Genomic DNA, 22,816 nt, shown 5'->3' with positions numbered 1-22,816 from the left:
GGTCTTTTACATCATTTTAAATTTAATGTATGATATTTTCCAGTCTTTCACATTGTTGTTAATGTAATTTATCATATTTTCCCACCATTAAGAAAATAGTGTGCGAATATTTATCATATGCAATACATTGACTCTTGTACTTTTTTTTTTTTTTTTTTTTGCTTCTGCAGCTTTGCGCTGGACTTCTCATTTTGTCTTGTTCATCGTGAATTGTTTTTTCTTTTTAGATAAATTGATTGTCTGTTTCCAGTTTAAGTTTGAAAATATATATATAATTAATGGTAAATATAGGCCTACCTCTGTTTGATAATAGGAAAACACCCATCAGATCGCAATTGATTGCACCTGTACCAAAGTCGGACAGCATACGACTGGCAATGTGACAGCGTACCACTTTATGATATTACACGGGTCAGGTACCACATTCTGACGATGTACCACTTTCTAACACTACACCAGTTAGGCAGGAGCAGTTTTGACACCTTAGACTTTATAATGAAGAGCAGACGAGCATGTTTTCGTTCACTTCAGGTTAAACGACTCAGTTATCAGTTACTTAAACATTTTTCACATATCCCACTTGATTTTAATTTTTCACATATCCCACTTGATTCTTCAATAGTTTTATTGTATCAACCACAAAAAATACAAACAATTAACACCGGATAAAAGGATTTTAAATAGCTTTTTCTAAGAAATAGCACACAAAGGTATATTACAGTAAACTTTGTAGATAGCAATGGCAGTTTTTTAGTGATTGAATTTTACAGGTTGAATTTGTTTAGTTTTTGTATTTATTTAATTTAATTTAACAAATCACCTCTGCAGTGTAAATCTAAACGTAATTCCCACAGGGGCCGTGTTCAGATCATAACATACAATTGTGTTTAGAGGCCGAGTAAGTGGGCGCAACGTGACACAGCGAGGGTTAATCTGCATGCAACTCAGTGTGCAACTGTTCCCAGACAGATTAGTAATGCAAAGGCTGTCAGCGTCCCTTCCTGTTTTCTTAAACCCAAGGAGCGGTCTGTCTGTCTGTCTCTCTCTCTCTCTCTCTCTCTCTCTCTCTCTCTCTCTCTCTCTCTCTCTCTCTCTCTCTCTCTCTCTCTCTCTCTCTCTCTCTCTCTCTCTCTCCAAACCAGCATCAGTCTGCAAAGGCCTCATGCATACATTTTGTGCTATATTATTATTATTATTATTATTATTATTATTATTATTACTATTATTATTATTATTATTATTATTATTATTATTATTATTATATTCAAGGGACTTCTGGATCAGGGGGTTAAACTTGCAGCAAAGTGGTGGTTAAACATAACCAAAATACAGCTAATACTTGGAAACAAAGAAAAAAGTGATCGCGCATTGTACCATAGTCATCTCTGATTTAGCACGGTTTCATTAGAACGCAAGAAAACTCTTATAAAGGATTTGTCCTTTTTTCTACTAAAATAATTCCATGCATTGTGATTATTTGCTGCATGCAATAAAAGTAGCCCTGCTAGTGCATACAGATTACAGAACAATGTCAGGCTGAATTAGCTTGGTAACAACAGACAACAGTAACCACAGCCTCAGCAAACCAAGCGTGGCCCGTCCACCTCTGGCGTGCATGCAGTTTATTTACATGTCATACCCAGCACAGCCAATGACATGAAATGATACCTCGCAAAGCTTCAAACAGCTACTGCTGCTTTTGGCTTCCCTATTCCCCACTTATATATATATAATGTGCGGGGTTGTGAAGCCAGGCAGATTTCAACCACCGACAGCAGAGTCAGTCACTAAATAGTTTTTTGAAATACCGTTATGTGAAGAATAACTCTATTATGAACATACGTTTCTCCTGGCTCGCCGCCTGTTTTCACTAGCTTCTCACTGAAGGAGGTAGTGTAGCGCTCAAGTCGTACGCTTTCCCCGAGGACTGAGCAGCATAAGACTGCGCTGTGTTCCAAGGGGCTGCGCCATGAAAAGCCGCTGTGTTCACCGGTCCAGCGGAGGAGCTGCATGCACAGGAACCGCTCCGCTGGGTAATCGGGAGCACGTCTCTACAAACTGCAGGATACACATTGCCAGGAAGGGGTAGCTGGAATTCCACAGGAAATAGGGAGAGAAAAAATGCCATCTGTTCCTGGTAGTTAAGTGAAACTGGATTTATACCTGGACAATACAGCAGTGGACCTGACCCGGAGTACAGATAGACCTAGCTATTAAACAGGCGTGTAGTATTTAAGTTGAGAAGTACGGCTGACCCTGTCTCATGTGCGCTAAGAGTGTGTTCTTTAGAGCACTTTGGATGGGCAGGGGGAACATGAAGCATCAGCTGAGAGCAGTAGTCCTGTCGTTCAAAGTGTGCAGGACAAGCTCCTTTAATAAAAATAAGAGACAGGGTGAACAGCACATATGAACCTATTGTACGTATATTGCAATCCGCAATATTGCGATTTTAACTATAACACATTATTTGCAAAGCCTTTGCTCCAGTGTTTGGTAAACACCTAACTCATCTTACAAAACTACAACAGAACAATTCATTTATATATTTCAAGTTCTCTTCAGCGCTCTCAAAGTGTTTTGTTTCTTATTTTGTAGCATAAACATGTTTTTGTTCTCCTTTCAAAAAGGAGTTAATTAAATAATGGAGGAAGCGCTTTGAAAATATGACCCGAAGTTTCGTAGACAAACGTTTCGCCATTGCCTTCATCATTGAGGCATGAGGCATGTATATCAGAATTCGGTCCTGTGGTAGTACCTCCAAAATTGCAAGCCAAACGTCATATGGGCACGTCCTGTACAGCTATGTGCTACATTCTGCGATGTGCCCATAATGACGGGACATCAATCACAATGAAACAGAGCCACAAACACTCACAACCAAAAAAGCCAACCACCTTGATAAAGACATCTCTAGCATTGAAACCACGAGGAACACTGCTCCCCCTGTCGGAGTTGGCGATCTCGCCTGATGTGTTGCTCGATCACGGCGGAAGAATGAGGATTGCGCAATAATGAAGATTGCGCAATAGGGACCTGTGCCACGCACGCAGGTGTCTGTGTACTGTACACGAGGTCAAGCATTCCTGATCAGGCTTAGCACACCGGTTACTAGATGGAGGCAGTGGTTTCCTCTATTTGTACAGGGAGTGGGCACATTTTGTGAGTGTTAGAGCGCCACCCCATAATTGACAACATTTCAAAATGTCTAGTGTAAGCTTGAAGGTTGTATATAAAACATACTGAAAAACGGAGGTCTCTGTAGAATGGGTTCCCTTTGAACCCAAAGAGCTCAAACCAATGGGGCTTATGTAGTTTGATGCTTCATTATATGAATCTCATATTTCAGAGTTCCAAATGTGAAACACCCAATTTGGAATCCACTAATTAACGTTGGACTGGATCCAATGGCTCGAACCCAGGGTGGTCCAAAGCTGGCCCTTCACCCAACCCTGTTCTGAATTGTTTCATTGGACCAATTCAACCTCCACCCAGACCATGAAGTAACTAATGACATCATTCTATCAATGGAATGGCGTGGTCGGGCACCGCGGCTCTAACCCGACAGACAGAGCCCTCTGCGTGTGAGCATGATTCAAACTGCAGCAAGTGTTGTAAAGAAACTCCCAAACTGGGCCGTGACCTACTGGGGGCTCCGCAGACGCTTGTGCATCTTGTGCTATCAATGAATTGACTAATGCTTTTAAATAATTATGCACCAGCATAAGTGTAAGTGAAACTAGATGCAATACCTTTGAGAGAATCAGATTCTGCGAATACGTGGAGGTGTCTGTTCACCTGTAAGGCGCACTTATATATTTGCATATCACTAGAGAACCACTTATCAAATTGCGATGACATATTTAATTGATGATTCTTTATTCTATGCTATTGATATATATATATATATATATATATATATATATATATATATATATATATATATATATATATATATATATATATATATATATATATATATATATAATGTTGTGTCCCTATTCAAACTCCATACCGACTTGTGTTAATATGGGGTTGTTTTATTTTAACACACACACACACACACACACACACAAACACACACACACATATATATATATATATATATATATATATATATATATATATATATATGCAACAAAATGTAATATGATATCTGCATTAATTAACAGAGCCAAAGTCCATTGAAACTTAGGAGGAGAGGGGAGGGGGTCCACTTGCCAGAACGAGCTTCCTTACGTAACAGGACAGCATGTTTAAAGGTCCCGTCCCCTCACACTCTGCCAGTCAGTGTGTGTGAAGAGGTGCGGTGATCAGAGGCCGGTGGAGATACACACTTTGACATCGCATTCGATTGCAGGAGCTCGAGCAGCACGCAGCGGGGTCGGGTCCGAAGCACAGTCAGGGGTTAGAGTCCGTCCGCGAGATCGCCGTTTCCTTTTCTTAACGCTATTATATTTAACTGTATTATATTTCCAATACAGTATCGTTAAAAAAAAATGTAAGTATATATTTCTGTGCGTGTTTAACCTGGATACCTATGTGCCCATGTGTGTTTTCAACGAGTTATTTTATTTGATAGCAGTATCCTTTTTAAATGGTGATGCTATAATTGTTTTTGTTTTTTTATCATGTGTTACTGCGGTACAGAATCAGTAATATATAGCTTTGTTGAAGAATCCATGCATTCATAATGAGGGCGTTATTCTGGCTAACAGATGCAATAATTCAATCCGTCGTTACGCTGAGCAATGTGTATTCTATCTCTCTGGTGACAGAAACATGTACAAACAGAACTGTTTGATCGGGACACTGCATTGATCATTTAAAATAAACGATGGAGAGAAACTATACCGTGGCTGCCTACAAGATAGAGCTTTATTGAACATTGCTATCCCAGCTGTGGCAGCGCCATTCAAGTTACATTTTAAACTTGACTTCTCCTTTATGATAGATACGGTTTAACACTATACATCATACATCATGCAAACTGTCTGTTCTGTCTATTTGCAACTCCTATACTTCTTGTAAATGCATTATTTACTCCACTGCTGTGTACATTTGAAATAGTCCATATATATATATATATATATATATATATATATATATATATATATATATATATATATATATATATATATATATATAGATAGATAGATAGATACACGATTGCCAGTGATGTTCTGTTAGCGCGTATGATCTGTTAATAATTTCAGTAAGCACACTGGCGTGCGTATTTATCGTCATTTTCCTTATTGCCATTTCCAAACGCAGCACCATATAATAAAGTGCTGCACAATAGAAATTCCAAGGTGTTGAAACTGTGTTGAAACTGTAACTTATATTTTTCAAGTAAGGGAATACGGTAGAGGCTGTATTGAGGTTAAAAATTCAATTTTCAGCTGTGATTTGACATTTCTCCAAAAACTAATTTAACGTTAGCAACTTACTTTTTACTAACTTTCTCTTATTCATGGACGGTTTTTGGAAGCTCATTAAAACAGTTTAAGAACTTGTGTAGCATGTGAATCGCTGTACCATTCAGCAGGAGTAAGCCTTTAGTAAACTATAAACGATCCGCAGAAGTATTTACTTTAAAAAATGCGACGCGCTTTTCAGTGCCTCGACAGTAAAGTCTTCTAAAACGTCAGTTGCTGTTGTTTGCCAGGTTGTTAGTAGCTCATTTACGCATCTCATATTTTCCAAATGATTTATGATGCAAACAGTGAACTGCATGATAACAATTCATTAATTCAAAAAAATTAATTTATAAAAAAATTATACTGTACTTAAAAAAGGTTTATATAATATGCACTATATTTGCTTAGGCAGTCCCCACCGAGCCTCGTGAGAAGATATTTTTGCTGATATAAGAAAAAAAAATGCTGCCTAAGATTTATGCAGCTTTACATATGAAAACAACATTAAATCGGTATTCCCAAAATTCTTAATTCTAACCCACAACTATGTGACAACAGCATACAAGTAGAGGCATTTCCATGAAGCGAACCCTTCTCCAACGCGCGTGTGAGAGGTAGCTCTTTGTATCCCAGCAGAATCGTTACAAAAACAGTGTTTGTTTTATTTATTCATCTTTAACCAGGAATTAACCCATTCAATGGTTTCCTGGCAAGATGACAAGATGGCCAGAAACAGACAGCAGTCATTCCACATCCCTAAAAACAACATCACTCTTAAACCATATTCAATCTAGAGCAGAAACATTTACACTTCGATAACTCTTGGAATCGACTCATTAAAGTCAATGTAATCCCAGTCATTGGTCTCTAGCTGATACATTCTGGTTATCTGATGCACTATCATACACACTGCACAGTATCTCACAGCTCTTTGACACACTGCACAGTATCTCACAGCTCTCTGACACACTGCACAGTATCTCACAGCTCTCTGAAACACTGCACAGTATCTCACAGCTCTCTGAAACACTGCACAGTATCTCACAGCTCTCTGAAACTGCACAGTATCTCAGAGGTCTCTGACACACTGCACAGTATCTCACAGCTCTCTGAAACACTGCACAGTATCTCACAGCTCTCTGACACACTGCACAGTATCTCACAGCTCTCTGAAACACTGCACAGTATCTCACAGCTCTCTGAAACACTGCACAGTATCTCACAGCTCTCTGACACACTGCACAGTATCTCACAGCTCTCTTCCAACCACTGTGTCTCCCATGACCGCTGAGGAAGTGTGGTCCAGTGGTTATTGTCCCAGGCTTGTAACATTAATGATCAGTCTTTGGCAGGCTTTTGAAAGTCCTTGTGCTATGGAAGAGTGTCATGGTTTGCTTGGAAAACACCTCTCTATTACATATAAATAGGTCAAACATAATAGAAGTGATATAAGGTTACCAAAAGTGACCTTTAGCGGATATTCTCATTGTACACACTACAGGCTGTTTAATTATGTTGTCTAAGAAAAGAAAAGAAAACCTGAATGGAATGCAGGGAGCTGGAAATCATTTCTGAAGGACATGTTGGTTACACTGTAGTAGGTATTTGGCGAATTTATTGAGGCGATTAATTTATATTTTCATTTACTTTTTTCTTTTACTTTTAGGTTGAGCACCAGAGAACGATGGAAGATTTGCAAAAGTGTGTGCGTGATGTCTTTCATCATTGTGGTGACTCTGACCATTGCGCAAAGGGGCACCACCACCAGCGGAGACCGTCTTCCAGTGCAGCTTTCACAGGGAGAGCTCAAAACCCAGAAGCGAAACGCCCTCCCCGCGGGACACAACTTCTGGAATCAAAAGAAACACAAGGCTACCACCGAGGAAGCCACAGTGACCGACGACAGACCCCAGAGCCGGACCTGGGACGTGACCACCACCAACTGCACTGCCAACTTGAACTTCACCCACATGGAGTGGTTCGGTGGCCTGGAGTCTAACTTTCAGCAGTTCCTGCTCTACAGACACTGCAGGTATTTCCCCATGGTCATCAACCACCCCGAGAAGTGCAGTGGAGACGTCTACCTCTTGATCGTCATCAAGTCCATCATAACGCAGCATGACCGCAGGGAGATCATCAGGAAGACCTGGGGCAAGGAGAGGGAGGTCAACGGCAATAAGGTCAAGACCTTGTTCCTCCTAGGGGCCGCCTCCAAGGAGGGCGAGCAAGCCAATCACCAGAAGCTCCTGGAATATGAAGACTACATCTACGGTGACATCCTGCAGTGGGACTTCATGGATAGCTTCTTCAACCTCACTCTGAAAGAGGTCCACTTCTTGAAGTGGTTTTCCACCTACTGTGAAAACGTGCAGTACATATTCAAAGGTGATGACGACGTTTATGTCAACACGGAGAACATCATGGAGTTTCTGGATGGTAGCAAGGTTACAAATCTGTTCGTTGGGGATGTGCTCTACAGGGCAAAACCCATTAGAAAGAAGGAGAATAAATATTACATCCCCGATGCCCTGTATAATAAAACACACTACCCACCCTATGCTGGGGGAGGGGGGTTCCTGATGGACGGGCATGTGGCTAGAAAATTATACGGAGCTTCGGAAACCTTGGACCTCTATCCCATTGATGACGTCTTCCTTGGAATGTGCCTGGAAGTTCTCCATGTGACTCCCGTCAAGCACGATGGCTTCAAGACCTTTGGGATTGTGAAGAACAAGAACAGCAAAATGAACAGAGAACCTTGCTTTTTCAAAAGCTTAATAGTGATCCACAAGCTGCTCCCTCCGGAACTCATGCACATGTGGAGTCTGGTCAAGAGAAACCTCGTTTGCTCACGGAAAATAGAGGTTTTATAGCCGTCTAGATGCTTTACCAGTACCAGGAGCCTAGGGGACTGACAACTACCCCAGAAACTGCACTGTAAAAAACTATTTATATTTGAGTTGACTCAAAGAAAAGTACTCTGTCTACGGAGAACACTGTACTGTACGGGTTACATCCCTGTGTGGGCCAGCTTTCGTGTTTTTTTTTATTTTTATCAAATTCATTATTTTATTTAGGTGACAGAATCTGGGTAGGCATGAAGAGACCAAATAGCCGAATGTAAATCCCGTACTTATCTGTACCGACAGTTATGCAGTACAGAATGCATAGTTTACAAGAGCTACCCAAGGGAAGGTCATGAGCTAAAAGGGGAAAAGACTTTGTATCCAACCAAAAATAAATAAATAGAGAATGTCTCTAGGAAAGCTTGTAACTTTAGGTAGCATCGTTAGTAATGCTATGCAATATTATTTGTTATCGATTTAAGATGGGGTGCTCCCTAAGCATGTGCAGATCTTCTTCTCAAAGGGAGCAGTTTGAAGTAAAGCTACTCTACCTCACAAGGCGTCATTCCTATTGTCTCAGCAATGAAACGTGTCCCCGCTTATCAGAACCAACACGCTAGAAGTAAAATAGCTTTTATGAGAAGCGTCCTCAAGTGACATTTATAAAAGAATAATAATAATAATAATAATAATAATAATAATAATTGCACAAAGAAAAAGAGAAAAAGGGTAATATCTATCTATATATAAAGAAAGGCTGGTACCGGGATGTAAGTTATTGCCAGGTTTTTCTTCTTCACATTCCCACTGATATACAAGGAAGTTTAAAGTCAAATTCTTTGCTGTCTATGTGAATGTGAAAGAATGAAAATCTAATGAATTGTAATGGAATGCTGTTAAGGCACAAGGGCTTTGTTATAAACCTGTACAAATGCAAATATTTCAGCAGTAATATAATGTTGTTTGGAAATAAATACCTTTTAAAAAGAAACCTTTAATAACTGTTCTCCTTGGGTGTTTATTTTATCACTATTTTTTTTAGTAGATCAAAGTTTTAGGTCACAGATAGTATACAGTATATGCTCAACTTATTTATTTATTGCAGATTTTGTTTTTCCCCAAACAGTTATCAATCATTTTTTAATGTGACTCACAGCCAGTGAATCTGGCACAGTCTTCCCATACAACACTCGTATCCCACTCTTCAGAGCCGCTGTTTATCTGTAATGGTTTGGTTCAGGTCATTTCATCCTCTGAACGCACACACATACACACTGCTGTACGTATCTAAGATAATACACTAGAACAGCTGTAAGGGGTACCGAATGTGGATCATTACAGCCCCATAATAAAATAACATTAAATTCACAACCTACATGTCCATACATGTGGTTATGTTTTACAATGCTTTTACTTAACTACAATTTAACTATGATTTACAGTACACCTTACAGTGCACTAAACCATGTTGTGTTGAGAAACACACCATCAACTAAAACTATCAAGGGATGAGTTTCAACAAAGATGACAGTTGACAATGTGCCCTTCGAAGAAAGTTAATCATTTGCGGATTGCTTGATACAGCTCTCCTGCTGCATTGTTCTCATATCCTGACTGTAGGGCAACCTGGCTTTATCACTGGTGCCATTGGCATGAATAACACAGACGTGTCTGTGAGAACAAGCTAGCTGTGATTACCCAGAGAGAAGCTTCAAATATCAGCTTGAAGCTACGCTGTTCTTTTGCATTGCAACAAATCCATGTTGTCTATGAAGGGCAGCTTGTCAGCTCTGAGTTGATAAATATTAACAGCAGTTTTCCAGAAATGTGGTTATTTAAGCCAGTCCAAACTAATGCAAGGCAGTGAAATCTCATCCTTCTGATTAGGTGTGTAAAAACATGTACAGCAGTCTCATAGTATCCAAAAGGGTTCTTACTGATTTTGGATTAGATATAAGTATCAAAAACAAAAAACATATTTTATTTATTTAGTTATTTTAAAGTGTTACCACGGTGCCTTCTTGCCAGACCCTTCAAGCAGCTGTTGTTTGGAAAGGGTGTCCACACTGTTTGCACCTGCATGTGGGATGCTGGAACCACAGCTTCAGGTTTTCTAATTACAGCTCCTGTTTGTTGTTTGAAATTGGATCACTGTTTGAACTTCGCAGTACAGAGAGACACTTGCGAGACTTCACACTTTGCCTCCAGGACAGTCTGCAAATGTTCGGCGCAGCAGGGACATGGCTACAGGCTCATGGACGTTCTTTTGATCTTTTCCACTTCTTGTCACATGACTACTACAGTTGCACCCAGGCAACAAAATGGAATGCGACCCCCCTGAATTTCCTTACTCAAACCCCAGGGCTGACAGCAGAAGGGACAAGGGAGGGCAGGATCTCTTACTCCGACTTGAAGTTTACCAAAGTAAATATACAGTGATTTTGCATTTTGCCATGCTTATGCTATGCATTTGCCCTGCTTTGTTGTAGTTTTCACTAAGTTTCTGTACTTTACCATTCTCATGCCTATTACTTACCTTGCTGACCATACACCACAGTAAACTTTTATAAGTGTAACAATGCATTTGATTGACAGCACCAATGTTAGAAAAGGCCAATTCCTTTAGCCAACATATTTTCCAGCTCTAATAATCGTGTTCCTACCATGTTGGTAATTGTTGAATTGCACCAATGAAACTTAATGCATGTCTTTATTCTAACCCCTTACAGCTGGTGCAGCATGGCCCTCCACGGCTGGACTTATATAAGCCTGCTTTAACTGTCCAAAATACTCCAGCCTAATTCCTTGGGTCACTCCTGAAACAAGCAGACACGTTAAAAAATGCATTTGCAGAAGCACCGTTATCATGTTTATCCAAGCACATGTAAAGCACACCTCCCGACTCTGTACTGTTCAGCGCTTCCCTGGCTGTCCTTTATCTTCCTTGTCCTTTTTTTCCCCTACATTAAACCATTCATTCCAATAATGCAGATTGTGTAGTCTGGCAGTTAGAAAACAGTGCGAGCTGCATTTATTTTACTTTACAATAAGGACACACAGTCTTCTAATAACGCTGCTGCTCAAGGTGAGTCAGGTTAAAAGGTCTATTGCTAAAGAAGTATTGGAAGACTGTAGTGACCAGTATGCAAACGTCTCAGGCACAAGGGCCTTGACTCTTAAAGGCTTTTAGAAAATATTCCTTACTCTGCCCACCAGTTTTAGCAACAGCACTTCAAAAGTGCAATAAATAATCACATCATTTGTTCACACTGTTAAGGGTCTGACAGTGCTTAAATTCACTAGTATCGAGACGGGGGCCCCAGAGGCGGCAGTCTAGGGGCAAGTGTTTCTAATTCTTTGTCCAGTCCATATATCCGGTCATGAAGGAGCTACAGGCAGCTTTGTGCGTTTCAAGCAAATGCCAAGGTCTTTGGAAGGAGGAAATGGTTCCGTCCAAAGACATTTAATAGCTGTGTAGCCATGAGCTCACTCATCCAAAGAAATGATCTTTGAGTTGAAGATGGGCTCCACCTTACAGAAACACACACATCCCGATGTGCCTCAGAGTGGTCAGTTAATTGGCACATGGCAAATTATTTTAAGGCGCAATGAATCTCATTGCACCTACTGAAGGTAAATGAAAACAAAATGCTAATTTATGAGTTTTCAGGATTTCATTTATTTCAATATTTGGCATTCTTTCGACCTCAGCAAAATTGAAGTTCTGGTTTATTCTCTAAACTTGTAGCACTTGTACTATCATTCTAAATACTTTTTTCCTCATTGATGGGGTACATCTTTTTTCAGGTCATTTAGTAACAAAGTCTTGATTGGTTAAATATAAAGACAAGATAGAGTGGTAATACAGTGGACTTCTGGTATGAAAAACTCAGTTGACAGGTGCTTCCATATCCAAGACTGACTGATGAGAGGATGATCTGCTGCATATCCACCCCTAACAGACAGATCCTGTACACCTGAAATCAGCTAAGTGACTGAATGGACGAGCAGCTGATGCGTTTACATGAATGGTTTATTTGACACACATTTTATAACTTGACATAAAACTCAAAAGCGCTTCCTGAGCAGCACCAGGTTGTGGAAGGTGCGATTCCTCAACGGTCCCCTTCATCCCCATCTTCCAGTTCTGCTCCTCCTGCTTTCAGCAGCTCTGCTATCTGGCATCAGCTAACACAACCGGCCTTTGTAGCTCGCTCCCAGGAGCAAAAAGAATCAGTTCAGTGGCTGTTTCCTCACTGAAAGAAGCAGGAAGCCAACTTTTCTTTTGCAAAGAGCTTGCTGGTACAAACGATGACAGCTCAGTGAATAAAGAGATTGTCAGCTGCCTGGTTCAGACAAGGGCATCCATGAAGTCACTTGGACATTTCTCTGCCGAAGTGGAAAAAAAAGACTACCAGCTAAAGGCACCGAACCATGGATAACAGCTTAAGACAGACACAGCAAGGTTAACTGTGCTTTAAGACAGTGTGCAATGCTTTATCCCTAAGTATAAATAAGTGAGCTTTAAAAACATGTTCATCTCAGGCTGGGGGGGGGGTGGATTGCAGCATTTACACTACCACCTCTTTCACATACACTACTTTTAAATCAAATGTTTTATATAATTCAGGCATGCATGAAACAAGTAGAAATATTAACCAATGAATTTCATTTGCTGAAAAAAAAAAAAAGGGTTTAATGTAGACATGTTAATAGGAAATGTCAGCCAGTGTATCACGCTAGCAAACTCACCCTGTACTCATCCCATGTCCCCAGCAGTAGACAAATCCTATGAATGGAAAATTGGAGCTTTCTTTCCTCCTATCATCATGTCTTTGAAAGAAAGACACAGGGGTGGAAACACGCTTTCAGCAGAATCTTGCGAGTACCCACCATAAATGATCACACCCCTATCTGGAACCACCTAGTGCAGGACTAGTTTTCTTGTCAGATTGAAGATCATTGTACTGCGTTTGACAGATGCATACATAGTTAAATTGTACCCCCACCACACCCAACCTGGTGTCAAGACAATTGAATGTCAGCATACCAGTGCGATTATAGGAAAAACAGACACTTAACAGATACTAACTAAACTGAAGTCAGGCCCACAGCCAAAAGAATATTTCAGTGCTGACTCATTGAACAAGTCTGCCACCTAGTGGAATACGATTTTGCAAAAGCAATTTATTGTAAGTGAATACTGCAGTTTAAATACTAAATTTGCAATGCCATCTGCTTACTGACAAAACCCACAGATATTTCTGATGTTAAATCAGTTTATGCAAGTGTGTGGAAGCAGTGTGGAGTCGTGGTTAGGGCTCTGGACCGGAGGGTCATGGGTTCAATCCCCGTTGGGGACACTGCTGCTGTACCCTTGAGCAAGGTACTTTACCTAGATTGCGCCAGTAAAAACCCAACTGTATAACTGGGTAATTGTATGTAAAAATAATGAGATATCTTGTAACAATTGTAAGTGGCCCTGGAGAAGGGCAGCAGCTAAGAAATAATTAATCCCCCCACCACCAAAAAACAAACAATCAAGTAGTTTAAAGGAAAATGTCTAACCTTTAGTAAAACTTCACATTTAATTAGCAGTAGTCAAGTTTTCCACATTGGACTCGCATTGCTGGTCATCAAGATCAAACCGATTGACCAGTGTCCTAAAAACCCAAATTAATTTTCTTTAGATATCCATCTCTTTCTTCCTATTACCAACCATACAATTTAGAAAACTGTTTAAGGGCCGTCAAGTTTTTGCACCACATCCATGTCCTACGATCTATACATGGCGAAACAGGATTGAAGGCACACCTTCAAAAGCAGCAGTACAGGTCTGTAAACAGAAAGAGCTGCACCATGACAGGACAAGAATAACCCAGATAAATAAATTAAGAGTACACTTTCAGAGTCAATGACCACCACAACATTTCTAAACACCCAAAACGCAGTCGGGTCCATTTAATCATCTGTCCATTACAATCTGCCAAGCACATTATCAAAACACTCTGCATTTACAGTGAACTAAAAAAAAAAAAAAAGGAAAGACGGCACTTTTTACAAAAAGGTAAAATGAAGTTATACAAATCGTTGCATGTACAACATGTACCAAGCCAACAGGGCGTTAACAGAGTGGGTTGTCTTCACATTCCATTTTACTCCTTTGAAAAAGTTCATGGGGAGAAGGAGGAGATGGAAACGGGCAGTCCGAACATATCACAGCTCACACAAACAGCTCTCTTCATCTACTGGGTTGTCGTTACGTTTAGATATATATTTACGCATTCTGGAATGTCCAAAGGCTCCGTCACGGCACATGGAGGAAACAAATCAAGTCCGTTTGAAAACAAGAGATGTAAATCTATAGGATTTAATTATCAAACTTGATCTTCTTTCCCTGTGGTTTTCCAAATCCAGAGCCACCTCCTCTACCTGCAATGAAAACGAGAGCATGTCAGGTGAACTGACCAAGAGCACGTCAACAGCAAGCATATTCACAACATGACTACCCAATTACATTTCAACACAATCTTAGAGGCTGTGGAATAGCTTAATAAAATGTAATAGACTACAACTACAATCCGATACATTCACAAACTGGTTTAGATAAGTCCTCTTCCTAGTTTAAAAAAAAAAAAAGTGTATTAAAAAGGTCCACAAAACCAAACCTTAGTGGCCATGTGAATGGTATATTAGGTTTGAAATACTGATTTATTCCAAAACAAAAAAAGCCAATATCCAGCAGTACCAACTGTCAACTAGTAAAAGCCTGAGGTTACCCAGGTCTGGATTATACCCCCACAATAAGTTGCGCTGTTCTTACCCCCGAAGCCTCCACGGCTGCCCCCTCTGCCTCCCCGGAATCCTCCGCCTCCTCTGCCGAATCCCCCTCGTCCTCCTCTGCCGCCTCCTCGACCACCGAACCCTCCACGACCCCCAAAGCCTCCGCGCTGACCCTCTCCCTTTGGCCTGGCATAGTCCAGCGTCACTTTGCTGCCGTCAATCTCAGAGTCCTCCATTGCCTCCTTGGCAGCCTTGCACACCTGCTCAGAGTCGAAGTCAACAAAGCCAAACCTGAAGAAAAGGAATAGAAGGGTGGTGTTAAAAAAAAGTTTGCAGTCAAATTATACAAAGGAACAGTTCAACAATCCCATTTACAACCATCCTTTTAAAGTAACCTGGATTCATTGAATGCCATGCTACAGAGAACAAAAGCATGTCCAAGTTGAAAAAAATGCTATGTGCTAAGAGTGCATATTTATCTAATCCACACTCAAGGCAGACAAGCTCAAGACAGGCTCAAAAGGTAGCTTAGAAAAATCAATAGTAAAAGTGAACAAGCTTAGAAAAAAAGACCCCCCACACTTCATAGCAGTTTACCTATGCACGCAAAAATACAGGAATGACAAATTCTTGGGATGCTTAAGAATGCATGTCACACTTGCTTACCCTTTAGATGATCCGGTCTCCTTATCTGTGACTATTCTGGCTGCAATGGCACCATCAAAGGCATCTCTTAACGACTGGTCTGTGGTGTCCTCTGAAAGACCTCCGACAAAAAGGGTTTTTGAGGGACCTGAAGATAGAAGCAGAGAATGGTCACTAACAGAATTACACCTTCCTCGAGATGAACGTATTTGTCAGAGTCGTAAATTTAGAAGCACTACAGTTAGTCTAAACGTGTGTCTAGTTTTACATAGTTTATTTTTTTTGGTTTAGAGTTTATCCCACCTACGGGATGGCACCTAAAAAAGCACTTTGAATTTCAGCACCAACAATACAAACTGTACTTACCACCCGCTCCTCTACCGCCTTCAAATTTCTGCCCACTGGACTGGCTGAACTCTAGTCTGATCGTTCTGCCTTCAACCTCTGTGTTGTTGAAGTTTTCAAGGGCTTCTTTAGCATCTTCGACATTTTCAAATTCGACAAAAGCAAACCTATACAGGGAGTGAGTAGAGAAGGTACAGACATAATTTAGAAGTGTTAAATCTAGATTGCACATTTTAAACAGGTGTAAAAAAGGACACCGCAGTGTCAAAGAACAGTCCTTAAGCTAGATCAGTACTTTACTATCTTGAATAAATATCCTCATGATTTGAGAGTATTAAATCATTTCTAGTCACAAAAGCTACAACTACAGCAAACATGGTTGGCTTTGTTCTATCAACTACTTAATGCAGTTAGTGATAACTGCAATAAAAACAGAATAGCATTTCATATAAACTGCTGTGATTTACAGTCTCATGGTGGCAAGTAGTTTTTTTTGTTTATATATATATATATATATATATATATATATATATATATATATATATATATATAGCATTGTTACAAGGCTCTTCATTGATAACAGCCAAACAACCCTTCTCTCTCACAGAGAGAGAGAGGATATTTATCCCAGCCAAACATACCCTTTGGGTCTGCCATTGTTCTGTGGTATTCTGAGAGAGACAGCTTTCTCAAATGTGCTCTGGAGGACCTCTTCTGTGGCAGTGTACGCCAGGTTATTCACAACAAGAGTCTTGCATTCTGCAGGAGGGGGGAAATACAGAAAAAGGTGTTATTGTGGGTTTAATACAACCCCAGTGTGCTACAAACAAAACATTCTGCATGGGCTACATCAGTACTCTGCTATCTAGAGATCATTTCAGTTTCTGAGCATCACATTATCATATCTAGCCATCCACTGCAAGTCAGAAACCTCAACTAGATAGGCTAGCTTTTCCAGTCCATTCCATTGCAGGACTTTGTGCCGAACTTGGCTTAGCTCAATTACTTAAATGGATCCTGACTGGAACAAAGTCTTGCTGTGGATCAGACTGGAGAAGACATGGTTGCCTACCCACGAACTAGACCAGATTTCAGTAAATGCAGCAGTTTTCATTTCTTAAGTATTTACTTGTGCACGAGTTACTGATTCATCCTTACCGGCCCCAGCGGGTCTGCCTGCTTTCTGGTGGTTCTGCTGGCTTTTGTCTCCAGTGAAATCCAGGATCACAGATCTGCCTTCAATCTCCACACCCTGCTTCTCTTCCATGACCTTCTCCGCTGCAGCTTCGGTCTTGAATTCAACGTACGCAATTCTGTTAAATAAAATGAATCAGTTTGGCCTTGAAATACATTTATAAAAATCCCTGTGCTAGCAGAAAACAAACATCTAGGTAAAACAAAAAACTAGTCAAGACAAAGAACCTAAAATACACCGATTGGCACTAGTCCGAGTCCCTTATCCAAGGTTAACAGGTAGTCCAACATGCATGCTGTGAAATGCGTCATTAGCAGGCTGGTTCAAAGTGGACATATCCAAAGCAACACTACAGTAGAAGTGCGCTCTCTAAACCCTTACCCTCTGCTGGAGCCATCCCTGCCCTGGGGTATGCGGACATCTACAGCACTGTCAAAAACTGCCTTCAGAGCCTCCTGTGTTAAGGAGTAGGGGAGGTTCTTCACAAACAGGGTACGGGCATCTCTCTCTGCAAGAGGATAAAAAGACAGTCATTAAAACACAGAACTACAGTACAGGGTTTGTAGCTCAAATTAAACTGCACAGGTTTTGGAAAAACAAAATGCAAGCATGCTTCTATTGGAGACATGCTTTGGAGAGAACATGGCCAACGCAAGCTGAGATCTGCTAGAACGTGCCTCTTTCTAAAACTGTATTTGAGACTTACATATCGAAACGTAAACAGCCATTTATGGAATTGGAAGCAGCCACTATAAGTGGTACAAGCCAAACTTGATCTAGCACATCTAATTTGTTATGGTGGAATTTAGAAAAATATAATTAACAGATCAAGCATGCAATGGATCCAGCCTACCTTTCTTGTTGTCCTGAGAGTTCTCCTTGCTCTTCGCCTTGTCCAGTCTGACTTCCTGGCCAAGGACCTTCTTCCCATTCAGCTCCAGGGCTTTTTCCAAATCATCTTCCGTTGCAAAGTCAACATACCCAAATTTCCTAACAAAACAAACAAAATTAAGTCCTGCAGTGTGAATAAGTGTATAGGGGAGAATGTTTTTTTGCATTCACTGACAATAGGACGGACTTACTTGGCCATCCCAATCCTGATGTCCTGGACCTCAAGATCATTTTTGGCAAAAAATGTGCCTAGGGCTTCTTTGAGTTCATCGAAGTCCTTGTTGGCGTTCAAATTACCAACAAAGAGAGAGAAACCTGAACAAGACAAACAAAAGCTCATCACCACGTCAATTCTGCACATACAAGAACAAACCTCACCCCTACAGTGTAAGCTTCTCTCAGCAAGAACACCCCATTACTGTGCTGTATCCTTCAGATTGAGGGTTTAGCTAGCAGGCGTACATGTTTAAACCACCCAGCTGCTTATCCCACGATTTCCACGTGGCGCACAAGCGAGTCCAAATTTGTCACTCCCATGAGAATAGCGTGCAGGGAGTTATGTGCATATGCAAAGTTTAACACACCTTTGAGGTGCTTAGTAAAGAACCTCTATTCAAGGGGTTGTTAACAGGTTGTACTGTAGTTCCTTAATGCTCATCACATGTGCAGGTTTGTTGCACCCATTACAAAACCATGCAAGAGCGTACCTTCACCAGACTTGGCTCTCTTTGTTGGAGGGGTTTCTGCCTTCGACGGCTCAGCCTTCTTTCTCTTTCCTGGTGTCTGTGCAGGTGCTGAGGGTGGAACACAAAATGGTGAGTATGGACCATGGGAAATACAGACACCCCCCCCCCCCCCCCCACCCCCGATGGGCCTCTTGCTAAAAATTACCGCCAGAAAATCTTTGCAAGATGCATTCGCCAGATGACTTACTTTCATCGTCATCCTCGCTCTCCTCCTCCTCCTCTTCGTCATCATCATCCTCCTCCTCCTCCGATTCCTCCTGGACCTTCACCATACCAGCCTTCTTTCCCTTGGCGCCAGGTGCTGGGGCGGTGTCCATAGCCTCCTCTTCAGACTCTAAAAGGGTAATAAACAAACAAATAAAATCATTAAGTACATAAATGTAATGCTGTAGCGAAAGGTATAAGGTACACTCACCGAAGAGATTAAAACTTCAGTTTTACTTAATATGCTCAGTGAACCTCGGTCAGCAGTATTCTTTGGTCTACAACCATTCATTTAAAAAACATGGTGTATAATTTTTATATATTCTATATAAAAAATATATATTTATCACACACCACAAACTGCACATCAGAGTTATAAATAAGTGACATCACATTCTTCAGTATTAAGTCCCTTAGTGCTCATCATGTATGCAGTTGTGTTTGCTGTGGTCCCCCACCTCCCGCAACTAAAGCATGCTTTTAATTTGCAGTTCTGCAAAGAAGCAATATCTAGTTTAGCAAAACCCTTACCTTCATCATCCTCCTCCTCCTCTGAAGATTCCTCCTTTTTAGCCAGCTTGGCTGGGGTCACTTTCATAGCAGCCTTAGCTGGGGTCTTCTTGGGGGGGGGTGGAGCTTCCTCCTCAGACTCCTCTTCTGCAAACAAATCAGACATTAAAACCCTCCTGTAGTCATTGATTATGCAAGCAGGTAGACTAGCTACAACCACACAACCTGCAAAACATCTAAACTATGCTTAAGTTAAGACAGCTGTAACCATTTCAGTTTTGAGGTCCTGCATGTTAACTTGGCGTCAGAAATCATGTTGGAACCTCATAATTCAAGTTTTTTTTTAACACCATCTTAAAAGGAAGGACTACAGTACCCAAATTGTATACAAAATTGCACCCAGCTTCATGCAACTGATTAAGGGCTCCTCCAGTTGAAGTCTTGCCTACAGGTGTGAAGTTTACAACTTACCATCCTCTTCGGACTCTGCCTTTTTCACTGGTACTGCCTTTTTTGCAGGAGTAGCTTTCTTTGCAGGAGTAACCTTGCCTTTCTTGGGTGGTGGCACTTCTTCCTCAGACTCTTCATCTGCAACAAACCATAGAATTAAGCACACAGAGAAAAACAGCAATGCTTGTTTCTAGAGAGCCTTCTGCAGAGTTAACACACACTAGGCCTAGTCATGCCTTTCACAACTACCCTTGAGTACATTTGTGATCAGGAGGCAGGGGTTTGTGCAATCATGTCTCAAATAAACTTGTTGCTTCCCTATATCGGCATCAACCTGCAGAAGCAAAGCAGACATTTTCATGTTGTAATACGAGAAATCAGTTCCGAGTAGAGCTAGTCGGATTTAAATACATAAACAATGGTACTTCTGAAATCCAGGAGTGTGTGCAGGGCTGGAGTTTCTAACCTAGGCATTACGGTTAAACACTGAGCTTTGCTGTGCCAAGCCTACCTGAATCTTCCTCCTCCTCACTTTCTTCCTTTTTTGCCACCTTCCCATTCTTGGCAGCTTTGGTTACTTTGGCTGGTGTTGCAGCCTTCTTAACTGCCTTTGGGAGAGGAATCTGTAAATTAAATAAATCATTGGTGTACACAAAACAGACAAGCTATGACCGTGCCTTCATATTCATCTGTGTTCTTTAAAATATTTACACCATGTGTGATTTGCATGTGGTGGGGACAAAAAAAATAAACAAAAGCTTTGACTGAATAACTTAATGTATCCACATACTACTGCAAATAAACTGCTTCTAGCATATCAGCAGGCACCCTCTATTGGTAAACCCCTTAGGCACAGATGTCCCACGTGGGTAGCTGGATTCCCCATCTTACCTCTTCCATCTCACTGTCTTCTTCGCTGGAGTCCTCCTCTTCGGAATCGACATCTTTTGGAGGGGGTGGTGCTGCCTTTTGGGGTTTAGTTTGTTTCTTCGCTGCCTAATAAAATATATATTTTTTTTTTGTAAGACAAGTATAGCATACAGTAAACTCCGCCCTGAGCCCGAAGAGAACTCCACGCCCCTAAAGTTTCAGGTCCTATATGCATGGACGCGGCCACTGTTACGGCCTTGTTTATATATATATATAAAAAAGAAATACATAAAAATATTCCTTTTAATGATATATACTACCTTAAAACATTGTTCCCCGAGTCAGTATATACAGTGCCACTAAAATGAGATACAAGATATACCGCACGTGGGGTACACATGGGAACACACGTGGTGCTCAACGAGGCCTAATCGTCGTCAGAACCCTCCCCGACCTATGTAGTAATATATTTATAACTTCCGTGAAAAGAAATATACTTTATATAAATAAAGTGTGGGATGAAAGGATAGATTTTATATATATATATATATATATATATATATATATATATATATATATATATATATATATATATATATATTATACACACTCAACATGTGCCGGTACACACGGTTTATATAAAAAATAAATAAAAACTATAAAGTTTATCTTCCAGCCGTGATACTTGTTTCGAATGTAATTAGGATGTAAAACTAAAAGAAGCCCAACAAAATGATCACTTTAGTAATTTAAACAAGCAAATAAGGAACAATGCCCGAGTGTGCGCGCATGGCCATTTTGTAAAAAGCAGCGTACACCACACCGAAAACAATCAGAAGGGAAAACATGGCTGTCTTTACATCTGTGTCGACTGAAAAAAAAAAAAAAAAAAGCCATTACTGCGTCGTTAACTAAACTGCACCGGATTACAAAAAAAAAATCCTTAATTTGAACATTCCCACCACCTCTAAATACAATAAAGCAAATGGTATATCGATCCTGAGAATCGTTTTCATAAATAAATACATACATAAATAAATAAATAAATGGAAACTTTTCAATCCTGCAGCCCACCTAAAAAACGGCAATATGTAACACAATCGTGACTTACCTTTGCCAGTTTCACCATGTTTGCAGATGTTGTAATCGGGTCAGTCGGTGTTTAGATTGTAAAATAACGGTATAAAATACGACTTAATTGTAATTTTTTTGTCGGCGCTGCTCTGCACGTGGCCCTGCTTGCTGTCTCGAGCTGCGCTGGAAGGAGAAAGACAGAGACGCGCGGTGTCTCGCGGTTTAGCCACTTCATAGCAAGCGCGCCCCCGCGCCTCACACGTGACGCCCCGAGGCCAATCAGCGCGGCCCGTTCCTTCGCGGGCGTGAGCACAGCCACCCCGTGGACGCGCAAGGGCAACCCTCCCACCGAACGCCAGTGCACCAATCACAGAGCTCCCCCTCCCGCTAACTTTACAGTGTAAGAGCTGTCCAGCCAACCGCGTTTCAACAGTACTTTCTCAATGCCTGCACCCCGACCAATAAGAACGCAACTTTGCAGTCACAACGTGCTTTGCTAGTTGAGCCCAACACGTGTTGACAAATAGACGCGTCCATGTTTGTTTCTAATACGATACAAGATAGAAGTTTACGTGCACAAAGAATTAAACAGTTTATATCATACGTATTGTGTATAACGATAAAGCGACAGTAATGTGTCATTATTTATATAGACTACTACTGTTCATCAAAAAAAGAATACTGTGTTCATTTTGGCCCTGGTATTACGTTACATGTATTTATTTATATTTTATAATATTCACTTGTATATAATAGTTGGTGTAGCTATGCTTATCAACTGCATATTCTATATATATATATATATATATATATATATATATATATATTAGTTGGGACTTG

The 22,816-nt window shown here is 40.7% G+C and overlaps 2 protein-coding genes and 1 non-coding gene across 3 annotated transcripts; 1 reads left to right on the top strand and 2 right to left on the bottom strand.

The window, feature by feature from the left end:
- The first annotated feature begins 4,287 nt into the window (after positions 1–4,287).
- Positions 4,288–9,253, top strand: LOC117423705 (UDP-GlcNAc:betaGal beta-1,3-N-acetylglucosaminyltransferase 7-like). Its single transcript, XM_034039800.3, has 2 exons — positions 4,288–4,498; positions 7,084–9,253. Coding segments are annotated over exons 1-2 (1,209 nt in total). The 5' UTR covers positions 4,288–4,496; the 3' UTR covers positions 8,291–9,253.
- Positions 9,254–14,192: 4,939 nt separating this feature from the next.
- On the bottom strand, positions 14,193–22,186 carry LOC117422874 (nucleolin-like). Its single transcript, XM_034038080.3, has 16 exons — positions 22,014–22,186; positions 20,924–21,028; positions 20,544–20,655; positions 20,054–20,170; positions 19,604–19,729; positions 19,056–19,202; positions 18,830–18,916; positions 18,314–18,437; positions 18,085–18,221; positions 17,613–17,739; positions 17,195–17,349; positions 16,678–16,795; positions 16,058–16,203; positions 15,713–15,839; positions 15,087–15,337; positions 14,193–14,695 (listed from the first exon to the last, which is right to left on the bottom strand). The coding sequence occupies exons 1-16, from the start codon at positions 22,029–22,031 to the stop codon at positions 14,634–14,636; spliced, it is 1,959 nt and encodes a 652-aa protein (XP_033893971.2). The 5' UTR covers positions 22,032–22,186; the 3' UTR covers positions 14,193–14,633.
- On the bottom strand, positions 19,435–19,506 carry LOC117423793 (small nucleolar RNA SNORD82). Its single transcript, XR_004547826.1, has one exon. It is a non-coding gene; the product is annotated as a small nucleolar RNA SNORD82 (small nucleolar RNA).
- Positions 22,187–22,816: the final 630 nt, after the last annotated feature.

This window comes from Acipenser ruthenus, chromosome 17 (assembly GCF_902713425.1).
Source record: "Acipenser ruthenus chromosome 17, fAciRut3.2 maternal haplotype, whole genome shotgun sequence".
Classification (NCBI taxonomy): domain Eukaryota; kingdom Metazoa; phylum Chordata; class Actinopteri; order Acipenseriformes; family Acipenseridae; genus Acipenser; species Acipenser ruthenus.
This window is presented reverse-complemented; position numbering and strand designations above follow the sequence as displayed.

Excerpts from the sequence above, each read along its gene's own strand:
- LOC117422874 (XM_034038080.3), bottom strand. Across the intron at positions 17,350-17,612 it reads AGGGATGGCTCCAGCAGAGG|AATTGCGTACGTTGAATTCA; the intron begins GTAAGGGTTTAG and ends TTTATTTAACAG. Across the intron at positions 15,840-16,057 it reads AGGCGGTAGAGGAGCGGGTG|GTCCCTCAAAAACCCTTTTT; the intron begins GTAAGTACAGTT and ends TTCTATCTTCAG.